Source organism: Triturus cristatus, chromosome 7, assembly GCF_964204655.1.
Source record: "Triturus cristatus chromosome 7, aTriCri1.1, whole genome shotgun sequence".
In the NCBI taxonomy this organism is placed as follows: domain Eukaryota; kingdom Metazoa; phylum Chordata; class Amphibia; order Caudata; family Salamandridae; genus Triturus; species Triturus cristatus.
Window position 1 is genome coordinate 1,524,031,567 of NC_140590.1, and position 24,276 is coordinate 1,524,055,842.

The window sequence follows — 24,276 nt, forward strand, 5'->3', positions numbered from 1 at the left end:
TTGGCTCTAATTCGGACCATCCTTGCAAGGTATTACAATTTTCCAGTGTAACATCTAAGGGAAACTTGTAAAGCGCAAAAACTGCGAGGACCTCTGGTGTTGGATTTTTGATGTGCGAGTGACTTCTGAAGAAGTCCAACACTCAGGTCAGGGGTGTAATCTAGTTTCCTTAAGCATTTGTCAGGAAATTCTATAAAACTTCTAATTTGCGCTTTGGAACATGGACACAGGGCAGAAACTCATGGAATAACATCTTCACTGGCCACTTAGTAACCAATAAGGGCATGAGACAGGGACCATAGTGGTTCCCATCTTCCTTTCACTTATCTTGCATATTCCCTTGCAGCCCGATGCTTCCTCCCCGCCACGGTTGCATGAGGGGGGTACTCCATGCTTCTTTCGCACAGATAATACGCTTTTGGGCACCTATACACTAGTATGACTGTAATGAGCATTAACTATATTTGAACAATGCAAAGACGCCATTATCATATTGCATAACCAATCAGTCAATTATTGATCCAATTGCCCAAATAGAAGACCATTTACAGCTCTAAATCTACTTTTATAGTTGAAATTGGTGCTTTTACCGTCTGTCAGATATCTGCAAAACAATACCGAACTGCCAGAATTTATTTTACTGCATTATAATTGTAAACTACAGCTGTATGTAACTATACAGTACTTAACCCTCACAAGGGGTGGTGAGAGGGCGGAAAATGCATGATTTTCCTTGGGAGATTGTGAACACTCACAAACTTGTGAGATTATCGCTATTCGCGAATTCGAACCATTCCTTTTGCACAATTGAAATGCACAATTGAAATTGGTACTAAAGCGATGGACTGGAGTTTCTATCCTATCAGATTGGGAACAGGAACAGAGCAACCCCAAGCTTCGTAGGGGCGTAACTCCCCATCCCAGAACAAACCCGAAGGCTCTTGGGGTCTAAGGCGAAGGGGGTTTCTTCCTCACAGAAAAAAAAATATATAGGCGTTTGCACAGAGCACTGCATTTTCCAAATGTGCATTTTTACTGTGTGTACAACACTACAAAGGGGAAATAGCACATTTGTGTCACATTTCTGCCCAGTTACATTGACAGGCTCCTATTGTTGGCATGGTCCGCCTCTGGTGCAGGAAACCTGGGTTCGAGCCTCGAGGTCGCGTCCACATCCTGTGATTCTGGGCAAATCACTTAATCTCCCCGTGCCTGAATGTGTAATGTAAATACGGTGCTATGTAAAGCGCTCCAATACCTTCGGGTCGAGATCGCGCTATATAAATATGCAAAAAAAAAAAAAACAATTTAACGCAGAACCACCTGTTCTAAAAGGGCATTAAGGCTAAACAAGAGTCAGTGACGCAACAAAATGTGAGATGTATCACCCCTCACCCTCCATAGTGGGAAAAGTAATGAGGTCCTTGACAATGCTAGCCTTCTGCCGCCTGTCTGCGCCACTGTGGCACACTGCACTTTCTCCTGTCTACTGGGGACGTGTCGAGGGCGAGCAAACATGTCTCTCCGGACCTCCGGCATAGACGCGACGACACATCCCTACGCAGGCACTGTTGTGCTTCGTGGTGTACGCATTGACGTGCTGCTGGCGACCTGGTGACCCCGGGATGTCGCTATCTCCTCCGGTTTCGCGCCTGCCGCACAGAAACCGTCGGGCCTACTTGCATCAGAGTTCAGGTAGGTCAAAGGTCACCTATACAACAGGTTGTGCAAATATGTCACTTTGTGAATCCCCAAGCAGGAAAAAACACAACGCCACCGCCTCTGGGAACTTAACAACCAATAACCTGATCAATCATTACTCCCTTGAGGGCTTTACTTTCTTGTAAATTGTTTATGAATATGTTGTTTATGGCCGAGTTCCAAGGGGAGGGATGGACACCTGATGATGTCAGTGACAAGCCTCCTCCACTCACCTGTGGCAGCAGGGCGGGCTCTCAACTCCAAGACAACTATTTAAAGCCACACGGAAGAACAGTAAGTCAACAACGCTTCAAGAGCAAGAGACGATTCGAGGAACCTCCTGAGCGTATTCAAGGAACTTAAAGAGAGGAAACCATTTTGCAGCTGACTGAGTCTCTCAGCCACATTCAAAGAAAAAGGTAAGTCAAATACCGAATTAAAAAAATACAATTTCTTAACTTAAATTATATTTTATAACGCTTTGCTGTGTAGTTTGTGCAACTATTCACTATAAGTCTTCTGTTTCATTTTGTATTGAAAGATTGGTTCAGAAATGGAATAATTAGCAAAAGTTATCAAATGCTTCCTAATATTTTCTAGCGATGTAAATTGTTAGCTGAAGGTGCTTTGCACTACTGTACTTCACTGTTTCTATATTGCAATTGTAATTGTATTTATATAGCGCTTACTACACCTGACGAGGCGTCGAAGCGCTTTTCGGCGAGTAGCACGCTACTCCGAAACTCAAAAAGGACTAGTGGTGTATTAGTATTGGGAAATTTGAGATTGATTTGAGTGGTGGGCACGGGAGTCTGTTAGTTGGAATGAGTAGGATAATGGGGGGGTAGAAGAGGGAAGAGTCTAGAAAGTGTTTATTTGGGAGATCATAGTAGTAAGATGAGGTTTGCGATGCGTCTCTCACTCGTCGTTGAGTGGAAACTCTAGACTTAAGGCCAGACATACCAAGCCGCTTTGTGGTCGCAAATAGTCAGATTAGTAAAATCAGACCGTTTGTGACAACAAAATTCCCTTTTTGTATGCCTTGTTAGAGAATCACAATTTGTGTTTAAGACTAAATACTGAATTGGTGTTTGTGAAGGGCATGTTTAGGCGTTACTTCAAAATAGTGATTCAGAGTTGGATGTAATAATGTTTTCCAACAAAAATATGGTCACAAAACATTAATATTTTACTGACTACTGAAAGGTAGAGGTAAACCACTCGCAAACGGAAAGGGGTCCTCAAGAGACACTCCTAGAGAATGTTGACAAAAGCATCTTTAAGAGTATAAAATGTTTGTTAAACTTTTCTTTTCTTTTTTTAAACACACCCTGTTTTCCTTTAAGGAAGACGGGCTGCATTAAAAAAAAGATTGCTTTATTTAAAGGCAATGACAGACATGGTGGTCTGCCGACACCAGCAGTGGGCTACAATTTGTGACGCTGCTCATTTATATTCATAAGGTAGGTCAAATTGCGATGAAGTGAGATTTTGTATTTTGCAAAATGACTCATTAGTACATTGTCAAAACACTGCAATGGTCGCAAAACTACTGGTTGCAATTTGTTACCTTTCCGGACTACTGCCCACCATAAAAAGAGATCTCCGCAGGCTTGGTGGAGCTCTCTTTGCCTTTAAAGGCTCTTCTGAAGGCAGTAATAGTTTTCTGAGTACCCACCATGTTTCATGCAGCCACTGAGCAAACATTTCTGTTTTACAAAACAGACTCCCAAACCAGGAGTTTGTTTATGTAAAATAAGAAACAAACAACGCTGACACTCTGAAGTTTTCTCCCAGGGTGTAGACGTCATTTTTCTGTTTTTTTTATCCTGTTCGGGCTGCCAGGCTTTCCATGGTGGTCCAAGAAAGAAAAAAAAAGTACATCGGGCTGTCGGGTCTAAATAGGGCAGATGGTCTGGTGTACTTAATGCCGATGTCCACAAGTCCTTCGGACCATCAATGTAAGGATTCCTCTGGCAGTTTGCATTAGAATTCTTAACTTTCTGGGCACAGTGCAGGTCTGCTAGGCAACATTTTGTCCGGTAAAACAATGCAAGTTGTGTGGACACCATTTTATCAGGTAAATCCATGAACTTAGGTCGTTCCATGAATCTCCCTGAAGAACATGACTGTAGAGGCAATAGACCACCTCCCCCACTTTCATCCCTATTTTACTTTCCCCATGCAACTATTATACCTAAGTTTCACCTTCAGTAAACAGTTAGCTTGACATCACCTCCATACTGAGATTGGAGAAACACAGTTGGCAAGTCCCGCCATGTTTCACGTTCCTCTGCTGACACCTCATGTTTGTGTTCTATATATTCTTATGTCTTTCACCAGACTCCAGTTTAAAAAAATACCTGTTGAGCTGCCAGCTGGTGACCACAGCATCCAATCCAAGAACTCTAATAATAGAACTGCTTTCATAAAATAATTGATTAGATATAATGTCACTGTGGTGTTTTTGTTATTGGTTCGGATGGTTACTGTTGAAATGAGTTGATATTTTATAACTTGAACCGTCGTTCTCACCCTCAGTGTATTCCTTTGATTTTAGGTTTAGCTACAATTTTTTCATAGATTAATTTATGTGACACCATAGACTGGACAGTTAGGCTCAAATGCCCTGTTAAAAATACACTTTGTGCTCAATATGATAAGTGTCTGGTTTACAAACAATTCAAAGATTTATAGGTGAGGGAATTAAAGAACAAAAGATTTGTATGTTGTTGCAAATTTGGTAAAATGGAACTTAAGTACAGAATATTGTTCTCATCCTTAATTTATTGGTTATAGTTTTTTTTCTAACTCGTACCTGGGACAAGGGCATTAGCGGTCTTTACAACAGAACCAGACTATGTTACACATTTTTTTCCCTTTTCAGGCACAGGGAGATTTGGTGATTTGCCCAAAACCAAAAACAGTCTGTTGACCCTAAGCTAGGCTATAAACTTTCAAACCTGGCTTCAACATTCAAAAGTCAGAAGCTCTAGCCACTGGACCACTGAGCCACATGTCCTTGATTTTACATCTGACAGTTTAACAAATGGTTGTATGATAGAACCACAAGAGGATAAACCATGCGTGCCTCTACCACACAACTTAAACAACGAATGCGTCTTAACCACACATTCCTTTGCCACGCATGCCTTTACCACAGAATTTCGTAGTAAAGGCATGAATGGTAAAGGGGTATGCATGGCTAAGGTCCCGACCCTCCCTCCACCCACCCTAAGCTACAAACTTCTCCCACCCTCTTCCCGCCCTGAGGTCCAAATACCCCTACTTCCTCCAACCACCCAGCCCTGAAAACTACCCTGCCCCACTCCCTGCCCCAAAACTACCCCTGACTCACCGCAGCGTACAAAACTACCCCGACCCACCCCCAGCCCACTAAAAACCCCTGACCCACTCCCCAGCCCAGAAAACTACCCCGACCCCCCCCAAGCTCAGAAAACAAACCGACCCACCCCAGCCTAGAAAACTACCCAATCCCCCAGCCCAGAACTACACCCAGTTCCCCTTACCGCAACGCTTCCTGCGAGGTATTCCGGCTTCCGTCCACAGCAGCCCACAACTAGACCGCGCATTGCATTAACGCATATGCGTGGTTAAGACATATGCGTGGTTAAGGCATGCGTGGTTGGGCCTGCGCTGTCGGAACGCTTGTGTTTTAGAATGCGGTGTTCCGACTGCTTCCCCTTACAAATAGGCCACATCTCTTGTCTATTGACGCCTGTATTCCAACATCCACCTGCAATGTCATAAAACGGCATGAGGAATATCGGGGACCAGGAGATAGGGAAGACAAGCAGCACAGCAGTCTCCACAACATGTATGAAGTGTTCAAGATGACAGGAGACAAGGGAGCACGGAGTGTTCACAATCTGTCACCCTCAGTAGAGTTGAAACATCACCGACCAGCATGAGTAGACATCTGCTGAAGACAAAAGAGTAACCAAGGTCTCCTTGAAGCATCCAACAGTAGCATATAGCACATTCATTCAACTATTTGTGAAATGCTGCATGCAGGAAAACATTAAGACCTTCAATGTTGGATGTTAAGTAGGCCTGTGCATAATTTTTCTTCTGCCATTTTGTGAAATTTTAGGGATATTGTGTGAAATTACACAACATTACGCAAATATTGGCACATATTCTTGTGATAGGTAAAGCTCCCACAATCTGGTCATCAGCATGGTGGCCTCAGACACTGGGACCAACCCCGTCCCCTTGTGACCAGGTAAAGAATCTTGGGGTGTGGTTGGATTCCAAGCTTTCCTTTGATAATCCCACTAGGCGAGTGGCAGGAAAATGTTTTGGGGTTCTGCGAGGTCTCCGGAAGACCTTAGATGTACTGCCAATTTCAGCGAGGAAAACTATGGTCTACGCTCTGGTGACATTACACATGGATTATGGGAACGCCCTTTATCTGGAAGCTAGTTCCAAGTGTGTGCAGAGACTCCAACGCATTCAGAATGCTGCGGGTCGTCTCGTTTTAATGTTATCCAGGAGAGCCTCTTCCAACAAGGCCTTGGCTTCCCTTCACTGGCTCCTGGTAAGGCAACAAATTATTTTTTAAAGCTATGTGTGTGAGCCATCGCATTTTACAGAGAAAAGGCCTCACCTATCTGCATGACTTTCTTACCCCATACTCTCCCACCCACTGTTTGAGATCTAGCGGGACAGGGCAGGTTAGCATTCCGACCATTAGGAGAGCTAGGATGGGTGGCCGCCCCTTTCGTTTCCTAGCTGCCAAACATTGGAATAAACTCCCCCCGGGGCTCCGGCTAGAGTCTGCGGAGACAGTCTTTCAGAGAAAGCTAAAGACCTGGCTCTTTCCATCTTTGAGTTCTTTTGCTTAATATCTTCTTCTTTCCTCTGCCCGGAACCTGATTTGTGCCGCAGCGCGGGGACACACTAGTAAGTGTAACCAAGCGCTTTATAAGCTTGTTATTATTAGTATCTCATGTGACTTTTCTAGGTGAAGGCCCAGTGCAGGAGAAAGAGGGTGGTTTTAAGCAGAAAATGTCTCTTGGAGAGAACTTCTCTACCCTAAGCAGTCTTTCTTAAGCAAAAGTATTTTGTATTATGTGAAATGGCTAAAATTTCAGAAGTAATGTGAAATTTGGTAATTTTGTGGGATTATGCCTGTAAAATGAAAAGTATGCACAGGCCTGGTATAAAGAGAGAAAAAAGTTTGAAAATTGCAAAACCCTTCTGATTAAGCCCTAAACCCACCCCCACACACCCACCACCAGCTTTAGAGGCTTCAGACTTGATGTTGGCTTCATAATACAGCATGCAGTCAAATCTCGGTCTTTATGGATACCAGCCCTAGGGAACTCTTGCTGGCAGTTCTTAATTTGAGCCGGTTGATGCAGGTGGGGCTCACCACACTTATGTTTGCGGACTGGTACTTATTTGTCTTCAAAAGGCTTTGATCCAGAGCAAGAGAGAGATCAGCACAATAAGGTGAAAGAAGGGGGGACAGAAAGATGGAAAATCTGTGACAAAGAGAGAAAGCAGGGATGAAAAGACCAAGAGTGAGATGGTGGATTAAAGAGGCATGGGGTGGAATCAGGACTATACAGCCGTGTTATTCAGCACCCGGCCTTCCATAGCGCCGGTCACAGGATTCTTTAGGCCCAGTTACCTATTCTATTGAAAATTAGGCACGGCTATTTGGTAACCCAACCAGTAGGGCCATTGTGTGCTTTTTCATTATTCCTTAGATATTAATAGGCTATACAGTAATGTGTAAAGAAACTGTCGCCTCATCTTTAGACTGGGCTATAATGGGAGTCTTAACTGAAGAAGGAATCAGTCTTTTAACATCATTGATACTGAATTTATTGAGTATCTGAAATCTTCTTTTCCAACTTCTATTCAGTAAGATGATTCATTCGCTGAGACACTCTTCGGTCTCACCTAAGATGGCGCCGCTCTTGCAGAATGAGGGTAAGATCACCAGCAAGATGGTCCAAGGGGAACTGAACAGCCTGAGCCCAGATGTAAGAGCCTTTGTGGTGGGCAGTGCCAAGGTGTGCCAGCCCGAGAGCATCCACATCTGTGACGGGTCCGAGGAGGAGAACGAGGGGATCCTGGCCCTCATGGAGGAGCGCAACATGGTCAAGAGGCTGACCAAGTATGAGAACTGGTGAGTGAACGGCGCCCTCTCCTACAAGGGTTCGTAGTATATAAATACATGTCTATTTCACAGCCAATTTGCAGTTTGACTCCTGAGACCTAGAGATTCTCTAGTAACTAATTTAATAGTCTGTGGTTGTGACAGGATAGAAATGATGATGAGGAGAGATATCAGATTTCTGCAAACAGATTGTACCGGTTGATAGAAATAACTTGACAGTTCTCCGCATTTCATAAACATAAAGGTATTTTCAGAAATTAATCTGCCACATTCCAGGGTACACTTGTCTCTCATTTAGGTGCCCAAAAGTAACTTGCGGTTTGAAGTCCCATGGTATTTGTCGAAGAATACTGACACAGTCTGTCCTCTCTTTCCATAGCTGGCTGGCTCTCACCGACCCCAGGGATGTAGCCCGAATTGAGAGCAGGACGGTCATCATTACTCAAGAGCAGAGGGACACCGTGCCCATCTCCAAGACCGGAACCAGTCAGCTGGGGCGCTGGATGTCGGAGGACGACTTCGATAAGGCATTTAAGGCCCGGTTTCCTGGATGCATGAAAGGTGAGGATTAAAATACAACATCATTAAGGGAGCCCACAAAGGTGATGAGGGAACAAAAATAATTGATGCACAAGATTCTTCACCATGTTGAAAACATGTTGAATTCCATACATAGCAATGTTTAATAATTTAGCTTAGAGGTACATTGAAAATGTTTGGGGACCACTGTAGGATAGGAATCTCTATGTTGGTTGGAAGTGCCAATCAAATTATTCAATAAAGGGAAAAAGCAGATTTTGTTAATGGTCTCATAAATAATGCCTCGTGTAGGAAACAACCAAGCCAATGTTTATGACAAACATTTGACTACATGAAGTTGATTGGTTAATACATCTGCCAAAGACCAATGTATACAGAGCTAAAATAAGAGTTTGGCCTGTTTTGTAGAGTGGATAAGATGTTGACAGTAAATCATGTAAACCAATAGACAGCTGGTACACATATTCTACAGCTAACTGTAGGACATTGACACACCCTCTTCTTAAACAGGAAAGTGGATGGGTAGATGGATCATCAGTGAAACATGTTGGAAGTTACTAATTGATAAATTGAAAAAAATGGTCTCATAAGATATAGCGAAAATAGGAATGGTGGCAAACCATTGCTTTTGATTTGTGGGAGCAAAATGGAGGTGCAAAATTTCAGACACCCCAAACTTTTCCTCAATCAGAGTTCCCACGTTTCACTGGATCGGAGAAGGTGTTAATCCCCAATTTCATGAGAAAATGTGTCCACTAGTTAAGACACCTTCCAAAGCATGAAAAATCATATATACAAAACTTAAATAAATGATAGAGTCTAATAATTGAGTTAGAGATCAATGAAAAGTTAAAGGGTTTTATTACCCAATTCAAGAATAAAGCAAAACGCAGTCAGTGTCATGAAAGCTCACCAATGCGAAGTTATACAGCACATGCAAAAAACTGAAATTATTCTAAGTCCCAAATAGATAGTGAAATCAGAAATAAAACAGACAGCATCCCATTCTAGCATTCATGAAGGCTCTGGATCATACCCAAAATCAAGGTGTTTTTATACATTATTTTTGCATATGAAATTACAGTGACCATGAACTCACTGTGGTGTGAATAAATGTATCATTTCATCAGCAAATCAGAGCACATGAAAAATAAAAGTCACATTGCCTTCTAAGCACTAACCCACCACATGAATACATTCTTCAGCTCCCTCTGTGCTAATGTCGCCTGGAGATGCTAGAACATAACTACATACATGAACAATAATGCATTATGTAAATGAACGGAGCACAGTAAACTAACGGAAATACTTTGTGAATGTTTCACATTGTGGAGGAACAGCGAAAAGTTAATCAAGAGCAGGCTAGTACCAATAGAAATAAGCCATTATATTTCAGCTTGACAGTGTGCTGGAGAGTTTGCAAGGAGAGAAGTTGGGTAGGGGAGTAGACAGGATGAATGGCAGAGATTGACTAGTGTTTGCACTAATGATGTGGCCTATTTAACATACATCAGGAAAAAGCAGTCATAAACATAGAAAATTAATTCCAAAAGCAATATCACTACAGCAGTGTATACATGTTAAATAGAGTGTGCAAATGCATTCGGCACATTGTTTATGGCGCACAACAAAAATATAAATTCATAAAAATCTCTTACAGTTTCCATCTCTTATCAAGACCAATTGGTTACCTTTTAAGTGAAATCTGTATGTAATTGATGATCACTTGTGATTGCTTAAGCGTTTCAAAATGCCTCCAGATTTTTCCGGTTTATAAAAGGCTCCCTTCAGGTCATGAGTGTTCACAACGAAGATAGGCAGTCTAGTCTGTGTGAACTGTGGTACATAATGCGATCTCTATGGCAACTTTCCTTAACATGAAACCTGTGTTGTTTTGTAGGTCGCACCATGTACGTCATCCCTTACAGTATGGGTCCCATTGGGTCGCCCCTGTCTAAGATTGGGATTGAGCTGACTGATTCACCATATGTCGTGGCCAGCATGAGGATCATGACCCGGATGGGCACCGACGTCTTACGAGCCCTGGGTGACGGCGAGTTTGTGAAATGCCTCCATTCAGTTGGCTGCCCCTTACCACTGAAAAGTAGGTTAACAACAGGTTATAGGGTAGTTTCTCTCCCTCTATCTCTTCATCTGGTTCAAATTTCATATTAATGTTGCACTTATTGTATGTCTGTAGATCCCTTGGTGAACAACTGGCCCTGTAACCCTGATCTGACACTTATCGCACATATACCTGAACGCAGAGAGATCGTGTCCTTCGGCAGCGGCTACGGAGGGAACTCTTTGTTGGGGAAAAAGTGCTTTGCTTTGAGGATCGCCAGCAGGATTGCCAAGGAGGAGGGATGGCTGGCTGAACACATGCTGGTAGGATATGGTTATATCTACATGAAAGTCATACGGAGTACTGTAGGCACCGAACACTAAAACATTTGACAATTGTCTTGCTTTATCATCAACTTTTCGGCAATATGTGATAGTCAGGGCCACTGAAATTATATGATTCTGGGGCTGTGGTGTTTTCCGCTTAGTTATGGATTTACTGCATTTGCCGCATCATCCCTCATTTGCTGCATAATCTCCTAAATTTAACAAAAACAAATGTTGTTTTTTGCTCAAATGCATTAAAAGTTACAAAAAACACAGCATTATGTGTTCCCGCGCAGTGGAAGGCCCTTCTTAAAGGTAGAGTGGTCATCTTTCCATTGCTTATTGCTGTATTTGGTTGGTAACCAGGTACTAACGAGGTGACATATTTGCCCAGACTTTGTTCCAATGTGCAAAAAATGACAAAATAATGAAGTAATACTATCACAAATTGTGTCGCACTGGCCGGCACAATTTGGTTTTCCTGCCGCACAATTTAGTCAAAGCAGTAACATAATTTGGTCCGCCCCTGCCGCATAATCCCAGTGGGCCTGGATAAAGTTTCGGATCCCTACCGAAATCAGGTAGACATGTTGAATACAATTGCAGACATAGTGACAGTTCTAAGATGTAATTATTATTGCAATGGTAGTAAAGTATATGCACATTTAGCGTAGTTGAGAGCCGGCAACCGCAGTCGTTCATGGTTTAAGTTGCAAATTCTTTGCGAAAGGCACGAGAATGTAACTAAATGTGTGCATAATGGAGGAAAGGAGCCCTAAAGAGGATAACAAGGAAACAATTAGGTAACGCAACGGAATAAACACAGTATAGGTTATAAACATGCCTCAGAGAGGTTGTATAGCACAATATCGTGGCTCAAATATCGACCTACAAATATAGCATGACCATAAAATCGACTATGAAAATATTGCCAAGGTAAGAGTAGACTTACTATTGTTCACTCCATCAGAACAATATTCTGGGAATAGATATTAAGGGGCATATGTATCAAAATCCATTATTGCGACTCTCAAATAGCGATTTTTTGAGAATCGCTATTTGAGAATCGCAAAACGGGATGTATTTAATTATTCACAAATATTTTGCGATTTCTTGTTATTCCTTAATTGCGATTAGCAAATTGCGAAATCGCAATTAAGCAATACCTTACCATTAATTCCTATGGGCCAGTAGGCCCATAGGAATGAATGGGAAGACATTCTCAATTTGCGATTCGCAATTAGAGAATCGCAAATTAAAAATAATTTCAAGGGTGCAAGGGTGTCATAAGGACACCCCGATGCACCCCTGAAATGAGCATGTGTGCGCATATGGCGCACATACATGCCCATGTATGTGCGCCACATGGCACTTTGAAAAATGCCAAAAAGTGCATTTTTCAAAGAAATCGCAAATTACCACCAACTTGAAGTTGGTGGTAATTTGCGATTTCTTAAGGAGAAATCAAACAACTTGGGTGCTTGTTACATAGCATTTTAGGAATCGCAATTTGCGATTCCTTAAATGCTTACGTAAAATTAAGGAATCGCAAAATTAGGGATTCCTTAATAATGCGATGTGAAAATGGCTCATACATCGCGTTTTGTGATTTTGTATTCGCAAACGCTGGTTTTTTTGCGAATCGCAGCATTTGCGAATACAAAATCGTTTGATACATATGCCCCTTCGTTCACAATATAAATGTAGGTCACTATGTCAGCAAGAATATTTTGGTACAACTCTCTTCAGGAGATCAAGTAACATTAGAACTGACAGAGAAATGTGAAAGTGAGAAATGCAAAGGCTCTAATTCTAAGTCGGTGCAAATTTGGTGTGATAATTGCTCACACATATTTTGAGATACCCTGATGTGCATTCATTAGCAGGTGGGCAATTACTGCGCCAAGTTAGTTTCAGAGTTTTTAATAGGAGCTAAAGCTGTAATTGAGCTTGTTTCCTCCTTCTGAGGTGCGCAAACTCTGCTCTGTTTTCCCACAACATGTGTGGCTTACTGTACCTGGTGAAAATCATGCAGTCAAACACCTGCAGGATGATGCAGTTTGTAAATTGGGTGCAGTCACACAAGCACAACTAATCTGGTTGTTATTTTGTGAAATTATATTAGAACATTAATTGGAGTGATCAGGGTGAGACCAACACGTGGTTACATTGCTAGTAAAATTGTGCGCAGCTACCAACACAGTTACAGCTCTCTCACGACAGGCAACTTACCTTTTAGGGAACAACTAGATAACTCTACTTTGCAGGATAACAGACCATCATGGCGACAGGCTGAACTCAAGTGTGCATATTTTCGAAGTTTGATCTGTCGGAAGTTTAGAAATAACTTCATGGAGATTGTCTTCAAAGAAGCACAGCTATCCAAAAATTTGCAACACAGCAAATCATAGCAAATATACCAAAATATACTGGTTCTCTCTCTCTGATGGCTGTAGATAAATGGAGTGAAAGTGTCGAAATCCATATTCCACCTTTTTCTTAACATCTACGAAGCATTGTGAAGTTCAGAAGGACTATCGGGCACATGCATCAAAAGAAAAAACGGTCGCAAACGGGCAGATTCTCAGAATCTGACCCTTTGCGACCGGTATTTTTGCATTTGGGATGCATCATCCCATATGCAAAAATCGCAATTTAAGTAATCTCTAAATTGCGATTACATAAATTGCGATTGCATTTAAGGAATGGCAAATTACCATGAAGTTGAACTTCATGGTAATTTGCAAAACCTTTGAAAAATGCACTTTTGTGCATTTTTCAAAGTTTCATGTTGCGCACACACATGCCCTTAGGGCATGTGTGTGTGCAACATATGTGCACAGGTCAATTTCAGGGGTGCAACAGGGTGTTCCTTTGACACCCTTGCACCCTGAAATTGCATGCGCAATTTGCGAGTACCTATTGGTACTCGCAAATTGTGCTTGCAACTTCCCATTCATTCCTATGGGCCTGTAGGCCCATAGGAATGAAAGGGACGCTATTCCTTATTTGTGACTCGCAATTTGCGAGTCACAAATAAGGAACGTGTAGGAATCGCTATTCATATAGCGATTCCTACATGCATAGGATTTTGCAAGTCCTTAATTGCGAATCCTTAATATTCGCAATTAAGGACTCGCAAAATCCTAGCTTGATGCATGTGCCAGTATATGCTTGTCACTACTCCTTAAACAACCGGAATTTATCTTTAAGTTGTGGATCCTGAATATTGACTACAGAAATAGTGGAACACAAAGCTCATAGACCGAAAACCAAGAAATTCTATACCAAACTCCACATCTAAATACCTCGACAATATATATATATATATTTGCAAGGTACATAGATGTGGAGTTAGTTTAGAATTTCTATACAGAACTCCTCAGCTATATACCTGACAATATATATATATCTTCAAGGTACACAGATTTGGAGTAAAGAATAGTAAGTCTGTACTTCCCTCTATGACCTTACCTTTCGATATCTTGTCCCTCGATATTTTGTCCGCAATATTAGAAAATCACAATATTCTTGAATTCGATATTTCAGAGTATAATCATCTTTAGCAAGTGAACACTGGAGGGCATATATTGATGGAGTATCACGCGATCTGAGAGGCAAAAATAAGTATATGAAGGTAGAAGGAAATATGATCTGCTGAGGATAACATAGGAAATATATTTTATTTACGTATTTGTTCATTTATTAATTCATCATATTTACGAATCACAATTCAACGTGCACGCTGTACAATAGAGCAACAGGTGGGATTGGGTCTGCCCATTCATATACCTAATAAGTAAACAATGAAGGCATAAAGTGAAAAAAGATCATGACAACAGTTTAAACGAGTTCCACTATGGACCATAGAGAAACGAGAACAGTGAATAAAGAACACAGCCGTCTGATGCTAAGGGGGATTAAGTGGGGAGAAAAGGAAGCGGTTAGAAAGTTTTGCAGAAATTAGGAAAATTAAGAAAATATAAAGGAGAGAATATAGGACAAAAAAACAAAGTGGAATTTTGAGGTGTGGAGGCCTCCTGTAAAAAGGAGCCAAGACTTTACAAGAAGAGGCTGGGTAGGAGTAGAGTGGCATGCAAGATAATGGGGAGGTGAAAGTGTGAAGAGTTGTGAGGAGGAGCAGAAAACAAGAATTAGGAATTACAGGTTCATCAATACTCAAATACATGAATCAAACTAGGTCAAACATGCCACTGTTCAAGTGTTTCTGACCTCCCTTTATCTCTGTGAGTGGACTCAGTGCTCTTTTATGGACATGGCAACCTGCATGCTAATGTTAAAGGATCTCTGTCCTGATACCTTGTAGAAGTGTGGTGGGAAGGAGGAATACACAGATCTGCTCAGCCAAGCCCACCTCAGTACCCCAACATTAGCTAAGATCTTTTTACCTCTTGACCTGTGCTGGACATTGCAGAGCAGTCAAATAGCCTTGGCCAAGGGCTTCTCAGTGAAATCTCCATTATATCGGCAATTTGGTGCCAGCCCCTTCCATCTCCATCGCAAAAGTCTGATACGCAGGCGAAAGACTTGGAGGAGTGTTTCAATTTTAAATAAAGGTTGAGGCTGGTTAACCCAGTGCAGCAGCCCAGAGAGATGTTTGTAGCAAAATAAATCTACAGGTGTCTGTTTACCGCAAGGTGACACCAAGGCTGGCATGCTGAAGGAAGAAGCTTACTTGATGAAACAGAGGAACGTGTACTGTTTAAGATGGGGGAGTAGGCCCCTGGACAGTGAGACAGAAGCAAGGCCCAGCACACTCATGGAGGCCACCTTAAGGAAAAGAAGTGCCCTGGAAGCACAGTGGCATTGCAGCACAGCTGCTCTGCTCAGTCCCATGATATTATCATCAAGAACATTGAGGGCTTGCAGAGAGCATTCACCGATTAAGTTTTCTGGTGACCCTGCATTGTCCCTGACCCTCTTCATACCATTTCTGACTTTCTGGTAGCCCATCTTTGCCCCTTTGCATCTCAAGAGGTACTCTGTGTTTTTCCTTTTCACATGCATGTTGGATAACGCTATCTGCATTCAACATGTATTCTCAGGTCTGTCATGTTTGTAACAGGTCCCTCCACTGCTCTGTCCATTGCCGGTACACTGGCAGCTGGATCTCTGGTAGCACGCACGTTTGTGTCAGTTGTGAATTTGGGAGCTAGTTCCTAGCATCCTGAAAGTGTCAACTTTTGACTTGGGAGGAGTCTCTGATCGTTTTGAGTACTGGGTTTAGGTCCTCGACTCTTTGGGACTGAATTTCAGTTCCTTAACCGTCTGGGCTCACACTCCCTGAGTTGCACCAACCTGCACCCAACGCTGATGAAAACCCGATCGCAAATCACTTAGCGCTGCTCCTATGCTCCACTGAATGAGCACTGTCATCTCAGACCGTAATCAGAAGTTCACAAAGACATCTGCATATGGGCATGCCCAAACCTTTTCCATATGAAAAGATTGACCAAAGATTCTCTTGTTATTTGCTTTATATAAACTACGCTTGTTGTACTATAAACAAGATTGGGTTCACATCTACACTTTACCTGATGAAATTCCTGTACATAAAGAACGGTATGCACTTTTCTGTATGTAAAGTAAAAACAAATGCATTTTATTAAACAGCTATCCATGAGCAGATCTTGGAGAATTTACTCAGTGTAAGTACTTACGTCATGCACTATCTGTTTTCAAAATCTCTACCGTCTTTTGGAATAAGTCAAGACTAAGGGCCTGAATTAGATCTCAGCAGACGGGTTACTTGGTCACAACGGTGACTGATATCCTGTCCGCCGATATATAAATTGCATTTTATCCTATGGGATATATATATAGATAGATAGATATGTGTGTGTGTGTGTCACAACCTTGTCGTACTGCGCAAGAAAGAGCTCGCCCTCCACGAGTCTTGGAATATTCATTTATTAGACTGGCTGACGTGTTTCGACCTGTCCGGTCTTTGTCAGAGCCTGACAAAGACTGTTTCTTGCCCAGCAATGCGAAGTTGTGACATTTGTAGATGGGTCCTGCGCCCGTTCAGCCCGCATCAACCTCGTCTGGTGGACACAGTCGGAAGAACTGCAGAGAGCAGTTCATGGAAGTAATATAATATATATATACACACCAGTGTACAAGGGAAGTCATGTTGTTATCCAAATTAAAGGAAATAGCTCCTGGAACTCTTGTGGTGAATAACAATACCTCTACAGCTACTGCCCAGCAACCACTGACTGCCCGAGATGCTCTGAACCATCAGTAGGACTTGGCATTCATGCGTATGCATCCAATGTGTCTGCAGCAATGATAACAGAGAGATTCTTCTTGAATCTTCTTCAAAAGGTTCCAAACAGCTGGAAGTGACTCAAACAGCGTTAGTCTCATGTTAGACATGCAGGTAATAGTGCAATATCTCGTTTCTGGTAAGCGGATTGGAGAAAACAGGTGGTCTGTATCATTGTTGCAGAGTGAGCAGTAATTTGTGTTTTCCAGTTGGTGTGAAAATACATTGGACACTCCACAGTGAGCGAAGCAAACATCTGTTTATCTTCCACAGATATTGGGCATTACAAATCCAGAGGGTGAGAAGAAGTATTTTGCAGCCGCCTTCCCTAGCGCCTGCGGGAAAACCAACATGGCCATGATGAACCCAACGCTGCCTGGGTGGAAAATTGAGTGTGTGGGAGATGACATTGCCTGGATGAAGTTTGATGAACAAGGTAACCTGCTCATGTCTAAAGATTTTGGCTGCTTTACTGACATACTTTAAAAGCTTTATTACAAGCTCCCTCTTTGTGCGAGTTCCCCACTATTTTGGTTCAGGATAGTGGGGCGGATTTGTCAATTCCAGCTGGTCTCTTGACAGCAAAATATGGGGATTGACAGTTACTTTCTGTGGAGTGGGGAATAATACTGGTTCCTTGTGCTTTATACCATTCTATTGAATATAATGGCACAAGTCTGCATCAGCTTACCACCTGCTTGGAGCAGACGGCAAGCGGATGCAGGTGCCTTGTTATGGCTGGTGGTGTGGGCGGTGGAGGTTGGAGGAGGGCCAGGAGTGGGGGGAAGAGCTGGGGAAGCTGGTTCTGCCACCTCCCATGCTAAAGGAAGAGGATGGGCAGGGGGTGGGGCTATGTTGCAACCCCAGCATCTTCTCTGTCACTGACACTTTCTCAAAGCTTGGGATTCGCAATTCCAGTAATGGGTGTCATGGTAATTTGAGACCTAAAGATATAGAAAAATCTGTAACTGACTGGAGCGAGCACTAATCCAAGGCACACCGTACCAGGCAGTTTGTAATAAGGGTGTGTATGATGCGCTATGTGAGGGAAAGTCTTAAGCTTCTTTCTAACAGATAACTTTGCTGTGTTGCAGGTCACCTCAGGGCTATTAATCCAGAGAATGGATTTTTTGGTGTTGCTCCTGGAACATCAGTCAAGACAAACCCGAATGCCATGAAGACCATAGAGAGGAACACAATATTCACCAATGTTGGGGAGACCAGTGATGGAGGCATCTACTGGGAGGGCATCGGGGATATCCTAGAACCTGGGGTGACACTGACATCATGGAAGAACAAGGAATGGACGCCTGACAGCGGTAAGAAGGAGCGCACACACACCTCTGAAAGTAGAGCTCTCTTACTTTGATCCCTTTTTGGGCTAGCTTGTAGACTTGATCTCTGGTTCTCATATTTTCCTTTGCCTTTTCATCCACTCCAGATGAGCCTTGTGCCCATCCCAACTCCCGTTTCTGCACTCCCGCCAGCCAGTGCCCCATCATTGATCCAGCATGGGAATCCCCTGAGGGTGTGCCCATCGAGGGTATCATTTTTGGAGGACGCAGGCCTAAAGGTAACTACTATGAATCGTTTTTTGATATTTCAAAGCTTTTTATTGAGTTTTGCATATACGAAATTATACATAAGGTCAACTCAAACAAGTAATCATGTACAACTTATATATAAATTATATTATATAAATCAGAAACAGAAGCACAAATAAAGAAAGTCTAAGGGGTAGGAGAGGTTAGGGAGAGGGAGTGGAGGGTATAGATAATGATATTGTAAATGATTGGCTTGGGTCTGTTGATTAACTGGCACTTTAAATTGCTTATAGTCTTTTGAAAGAGTTAAAACTGGCCTCTTTCTGTGCAGAGTTGCATACAGTTGGTAACAAGTAGGTAGACACTATTTAACCACAGTAACTTGGCATCATAAAATACAAGCGTGGAAAAATGTCCACTATTGAAAATGGATAGAACCAATCAGATGCGAGACACAGGCCCTGCAGCTCCTGCATGCAAGGGTGGCTCCCTTTCTGTAGCGCAAGTACCTACAGCGGATTGGTGAAGTGCCTTCCGCACTGCAGCAACAAGTGTCACTGCATTTTTAGTAACTTTTGATCCGTTTGAGCTAAAAACATTTTTTTTAAATTAAACATCTGCAATTTATACAGTATATGATGTGTTATGCAGCAAACCCCTCAAAATGTGAAAAATGCAGCAGAATCACTTCCTGTGGCTCTGCCACTAAGGATCTGCCAAATATGGCTGATTCTTAGTGCGGCCTACATCTTTTCACCTTAAGAATATTGACTGATCACTGTGTCCTAAAGCTATTTTATTGGCATAATGGGGGAATAAGGAGAGTGATTTATTAGCTCTGCTCTCAACCAACAAGCCACATGTGTAGCATGATTTGTATTAATTTCACAATAAATTCCTGGTTGAAGGGTTACAATAAATGTTTTTATAGATAAAACTAATTGGAAGGAGTTTTAATGGCTTCCTATCGAATATGGAACTTATGCTTCTTCCTCTGGTCTGTAGGTGTTCCTCTGGTCTATGAAGCTCTGAGCTGGGCGCATGGGGTGTTTGTGGGGGCGGCCATGAGATCCGAGTCGACAGCAGCCGCAGAGCACAAAGGTGAGTCAAACTTTAGTTGTGTGCTATTAAATGTCTTGCAAGGTCCCCTGTGTCACAGTCTGGTTGAATCTACACCCGCGTTCAAACAAACAAGGTCATTTTTTTAAAATATATTTTTCGATACATGCAATGAAGAGTCCCAGCCACTCCCCTGACAAAAACCACAAACCTTGAGACAAAATACATTCTCTCCCTCTGCCTTCGAGGGATTGTACCAAAATTGGATGCCATCACTTCCAAACTCATCTGTCTTAAAAAAAAAAAAACTCACCCTGACTAACAAAAAGTTTTTTTAACTAGTGTGCAAACGTCTGAGCTCTCCCCTAAAAATAACTTGTGTCATTTACATGTGATTCTTTACTCATTCAATTTCAGGCAAAGTCATCATGCACGATCCTTTCGCCATGAGGCCTTTCTTCGGCTACAACTTCGGCCGCTACCTCGCCCACTGGCTGAGCATGGAGCACTTCCCCGCCGCCAAACTGCCCAAGATCTTCCATGTCAACTGGTTCCGCAAAGATGCACAGGGCAACTTCCTCTGGCCCGGCTATGGTGAGAACTCCCGTGTGCTGGAGTGGATGTTCCGAAGGATCAACGGCGAGGAGTGCGCTGAGCGCACGGCCGTCGGCTATGTGCCCACTGCCACGGACTTCAACTTAAAAGGGCTGGGAGATGTCAACATGGCTGAGCTTTTCCACCTGTCCAGGGAATTCTGGGAAGAGGAGGTGGAAGACATCAAGAAATACTTTGATGAACAAGTCAACACGGACCTTCCATATGAAATAGAGCGGGAGCTTCTCGAGCTGGAAAATAGAATTAAACAGCTGTGAGATGCAGCTCAAAGTGATTTGTGAATCACTTAATTAACAGAATTGAACAATAACTAAGACACCTCGAGCACTGAGGTGCAGGCAAAGGCCAGTTGTGATGACTACTATATTGTTACGTATATAGTAAAGTCACATTAAAAGTTGATACAATGACTGCGGCAGTCGGGAACAACCTCGGTAAAGCCTATAGCGGCACTATATCAGCAATGCTTAGAATGAATGTTTAGCTATGAAAACATGCATGAGTCAGGTGCCAGAGGTTGCTATGCAGTTGGACCAGAGGTCTTCAGTTTTTTTCTGACTTCCTGAGTAAGGTTACATTTTTTTAACGTTCAACTTTAATGAAGGGAGTCTAGGAAGAGGATGTGTGTGAAAGCAACAGATGGAATACACACATAGTAAGCTCACATCCTTATCACCTCTTGTTTTTATAATACATAAAAAGTGGCAAAACATGAATTTTCAAAAACAATGCAAGAAAGAGTGAAACTCAATGAATCGTTGGATGGCTGCACGGTTTCAAGAGGATGGTTGAAACTGTACCTTAAGAAGGAAATGGCCAATAAAAGATGTGAGAAAAGTAAAAGATGACATTTTATAGCAATATATAGTTTTGTGTCTAGATTGATATGTAAATTGACTAAGCAAATGTAACTATATCTCATAAAATATTTTTTTCTAGAACACGTTTGTAATAATTCCAATTGCTTTTCATCACTGAGCTGTCATAATTAATAAATTATATTTTAACAAACTTTTGATTATATTCCCAATTTCACAAGTTTGACCACAACTTGGGAGGGCCTTAATGGTGTCAGAGGGGAAAGACTGCAAAATTCAGTTATGTAAATGTATTTTCAACCATATTTCATGCACAGGCTTTTCACTGGTCACGTTCCCACTCGCTGTACATATATACGAGATAAAAGAGCTAGCTTTCAAAAACCAATATCCAAAAGGTTAAAATTATTAGTTTAATATTGTTGCTTCACACGTAAGGGCTTTCCAAACCTTTCCAAATAACATGTTCTAGTTCACGCCACTCGTTACCAAACTATGACCCTGACTGATGCAGAGAAAGTACTTGACCACTTTAGGTAGACTCCTCCAATGGCCATCTTGGACTTATTTCAAAACAATTAAAAGATGGACTCTACTCACTGTATCAACAGAGGTCAGTGGATGGACCAATAGGGGAGTTGCAAGTAGAGAGGGACAGATAATAGTTGTTCACGCACTACAATGCACGTTCCTGACATGAGCAATGGAAGGACGCAACTCATCCAATAAAAATATGGCGAGACTGAAATACTCCGGTACAGTGGCGTAATGAAACTCGAGGGCCTCCCCCCTACAAAGTACATGCAGGAGCCCCAACCCCAACGCTCCTGACCCAGTCAGGAGCTCTCAGGCTAGGGGCTCGCTCTCCATGCATAGTGCCGGAAGGGGCCCCTTGGGGATGCCCCCTCCCCCACAGCAGGGAGTGCGGTGGCTAATATTACACCACTGCTTCTGAGGGATAAACACAAGAATAGGAATGGATACTATAGGAAAGCGGCATGATATGTGGTATGGGTGAGTGCCCTTATCATGCAAAATTATAACAAAGCCTTAAAGATGATCATTGGCTTTACAACAACAATCCTTAGTTGAGTCCTGGTAGTGTGGCAAAGAGCAGTCAGGTGTTACTGGAAGAACATGTGTTAAGTATTTGACAGTACCATAAGGGTTCATAAATTGACAATATTTTAGAAAAATACTACACCAATTTATGAAAATACAGTATATTTTTAGGTAAATTTAGTCACCAAAACAAACTAAACAGCATACATATAACCGGAGTTATGGATTTTCAAAACATTAGAAAATAAATGTATTAAATAGTGCAGATGTGTAACATTGTGGTCAATGGAAAAATCTGCTAGTGATAATCAGTCACTTAGGGCTTGAGTTGTGTTTTACCCTTGCGGGTAGCAGTCCTTGCGTTCCTAGGACCGGGCCCAACAGTCAGTTCAATTTTACCTGGCCCATGGCGTCTAGATGCAGTGGTTGTCCTGGCTGTCAGTGGTCTTTAAACAGGCGTCACGCCCAAGCTGCTTTTACCATAGGGACGGCGCTACCAGAAAAGGGATGTAAATACACAAGAATGGGGTCATTGCTTGCATTGGTCGCAGGTGTTGTGAAGTGCCCTCTTCATGTAGAGTGGAGTTAAGGGGTCAGTTACCCTACTAGTAGTCAACAAGGTTTTGTAGTGGTAAAATTAATGAAAACAAACTTCTACGTCTTCCGGTCCAGGGGAGTGTGGTAGCGGCTTGAAACTTCATTGAAAGCCAGACTACAACTCCCAGAATGCACTTCACCATTTACGTTTGGGCAATCCATTGGAGGGACTGATGGCCAGTGATTCTTTAGATACAGAGCGTCATGTCACCTGTACTGTGCAGGGGATTGGTCCCACCAATCCAGGGGAGTCTGAGGGTGCATCTGGCTTCCACAGGGGTTTCTCACTCCAGGAGTGTCGAGTTTTAGCTAACGACAAGGGCTGTTTACTCAGTTCTAAGTCTGTTGCCTCTGGGGCTCAATATTCCTCTTTTGCTTTGTGCTATTGGGCAGGGTCTTGTTGTCAGTGAAATGGTTCTCCTCTTTGTCCTACTTTGAAGTAGATGGTTCAGATCTCCGGTTCTGGTGTCAGGGGTGTCCCTCAAATCCTACATTTAGGGGAGTTAAGCATATGGGAGCTACGTGTCTACATTCTTAATACACTGAACCCTGCCTCCAGGACACAAGAGACCTTCTCTAGGGGGGGGGGACTGACATGTACTTAAGAGCAGTGCTGTGACCCTGTCATAAATGGTGAGGACATAGTCACAATGGAGCAGTGAACAATGTTCCTGCAGTCTGCAATGGCTGGCCAGCTGTCATCTGTCTACATGGGTCTTCATGGTGGCACGACCAGTGTTGCAGGCCCTGAGTACCCCCGTACCACCCATGCCCTGAGTACCACTTACCAGGGGGTATGTTCTCTGTCATTTGGGGGTGCCAATTACACATGTTACTTTTTGGGAGAGAGCCCTGGCACTAGAGCCTGGTAGGCAGGCTTCAGTGCACTGTTACCTTCGAAAACCAGCACTTAGTAGTCCAAATGGGGCAAAAAGTGAGGGGGACATCTGTAAAAGGCCCTGTTTTCTTCCAGAAACCCATTGACTCTGGAGATAGGAATTGAGTTAGACAAAAAAACACTGAATCATGAGCATGGGGCAGATCCAAAGCCTACTGTAAATATATGTTGGATACAATAGATTTCTGACAAATGTCTATAGCCAGGGCCACTGGTATTTTGTGATTCTGCAACCGTGGTGTTTTCTGCATAAGTATGGATTTGCCACATAATCCAACATTTGCTGCATGATTTACACATTTTACTAAAAAAAACAAATACTTTCTAGCTCAAACGGATCGAACTTTACTAAAAACGTGGGGACACGTGTTGCTGCGAAGTGAAAGTCCCTTTGCAACAGTTGATCGGTCACCTTTCAATTGCCTATTGCTGTATTTGAGTGTTAAACTGTTATTAATGAGATTGAATCCTTGCACAGGCAGTGTTACAGTGCACCAAAAAAGACAAAGTAATGCAGTAATTGTGTCAGAAAATGTGCACCTTTCCGCTGCTTAATCTTCCTTTTCTTGCAGCATAATTTAATCAACTCTGCCACATAACGTGGTCCT

General features: G+C 42.5%; 1 protein-coding gene across 1 annotated transcript; it reads left to right on the forward strand.

Annotated features, from left to right (window-relative positions):
* Positions 1-1,994: 1,994 nt before the first annotated feature.
* On the forward strand, positions 1,995-21,304 carry LOC146812290 (phosphoenolpyruvate carboxykinase, cytosolic [GTP]-like). The gene is made up of 10 exons (XM_085619284.1): positions 1,995-2,120; positions 7,598-7,864; positions 8,235-8,416; positions 10,296-10,499; positions 10,596-10,783; positions 17,349-17,511; positions 18,170-18,394; positions 18,517-18,648; positions 19,625-19,720; positions 20,096-21,304. The coding sequence occupies exons 2-10, from the start codon at positions 7,602-7,604 to the stop codon at positions 20,548-20,550; spliced, it is 1,908 nt and encodes a 635-aa protein (XP_085475410.1). The 5' UTR covers positions 1,995-2,120; positions 7,598-7,601; the 3' UTR covers positions 20,551-21,304.
* Positions 21,305-24,276: the final 2,972 nt, after the last annotated feature.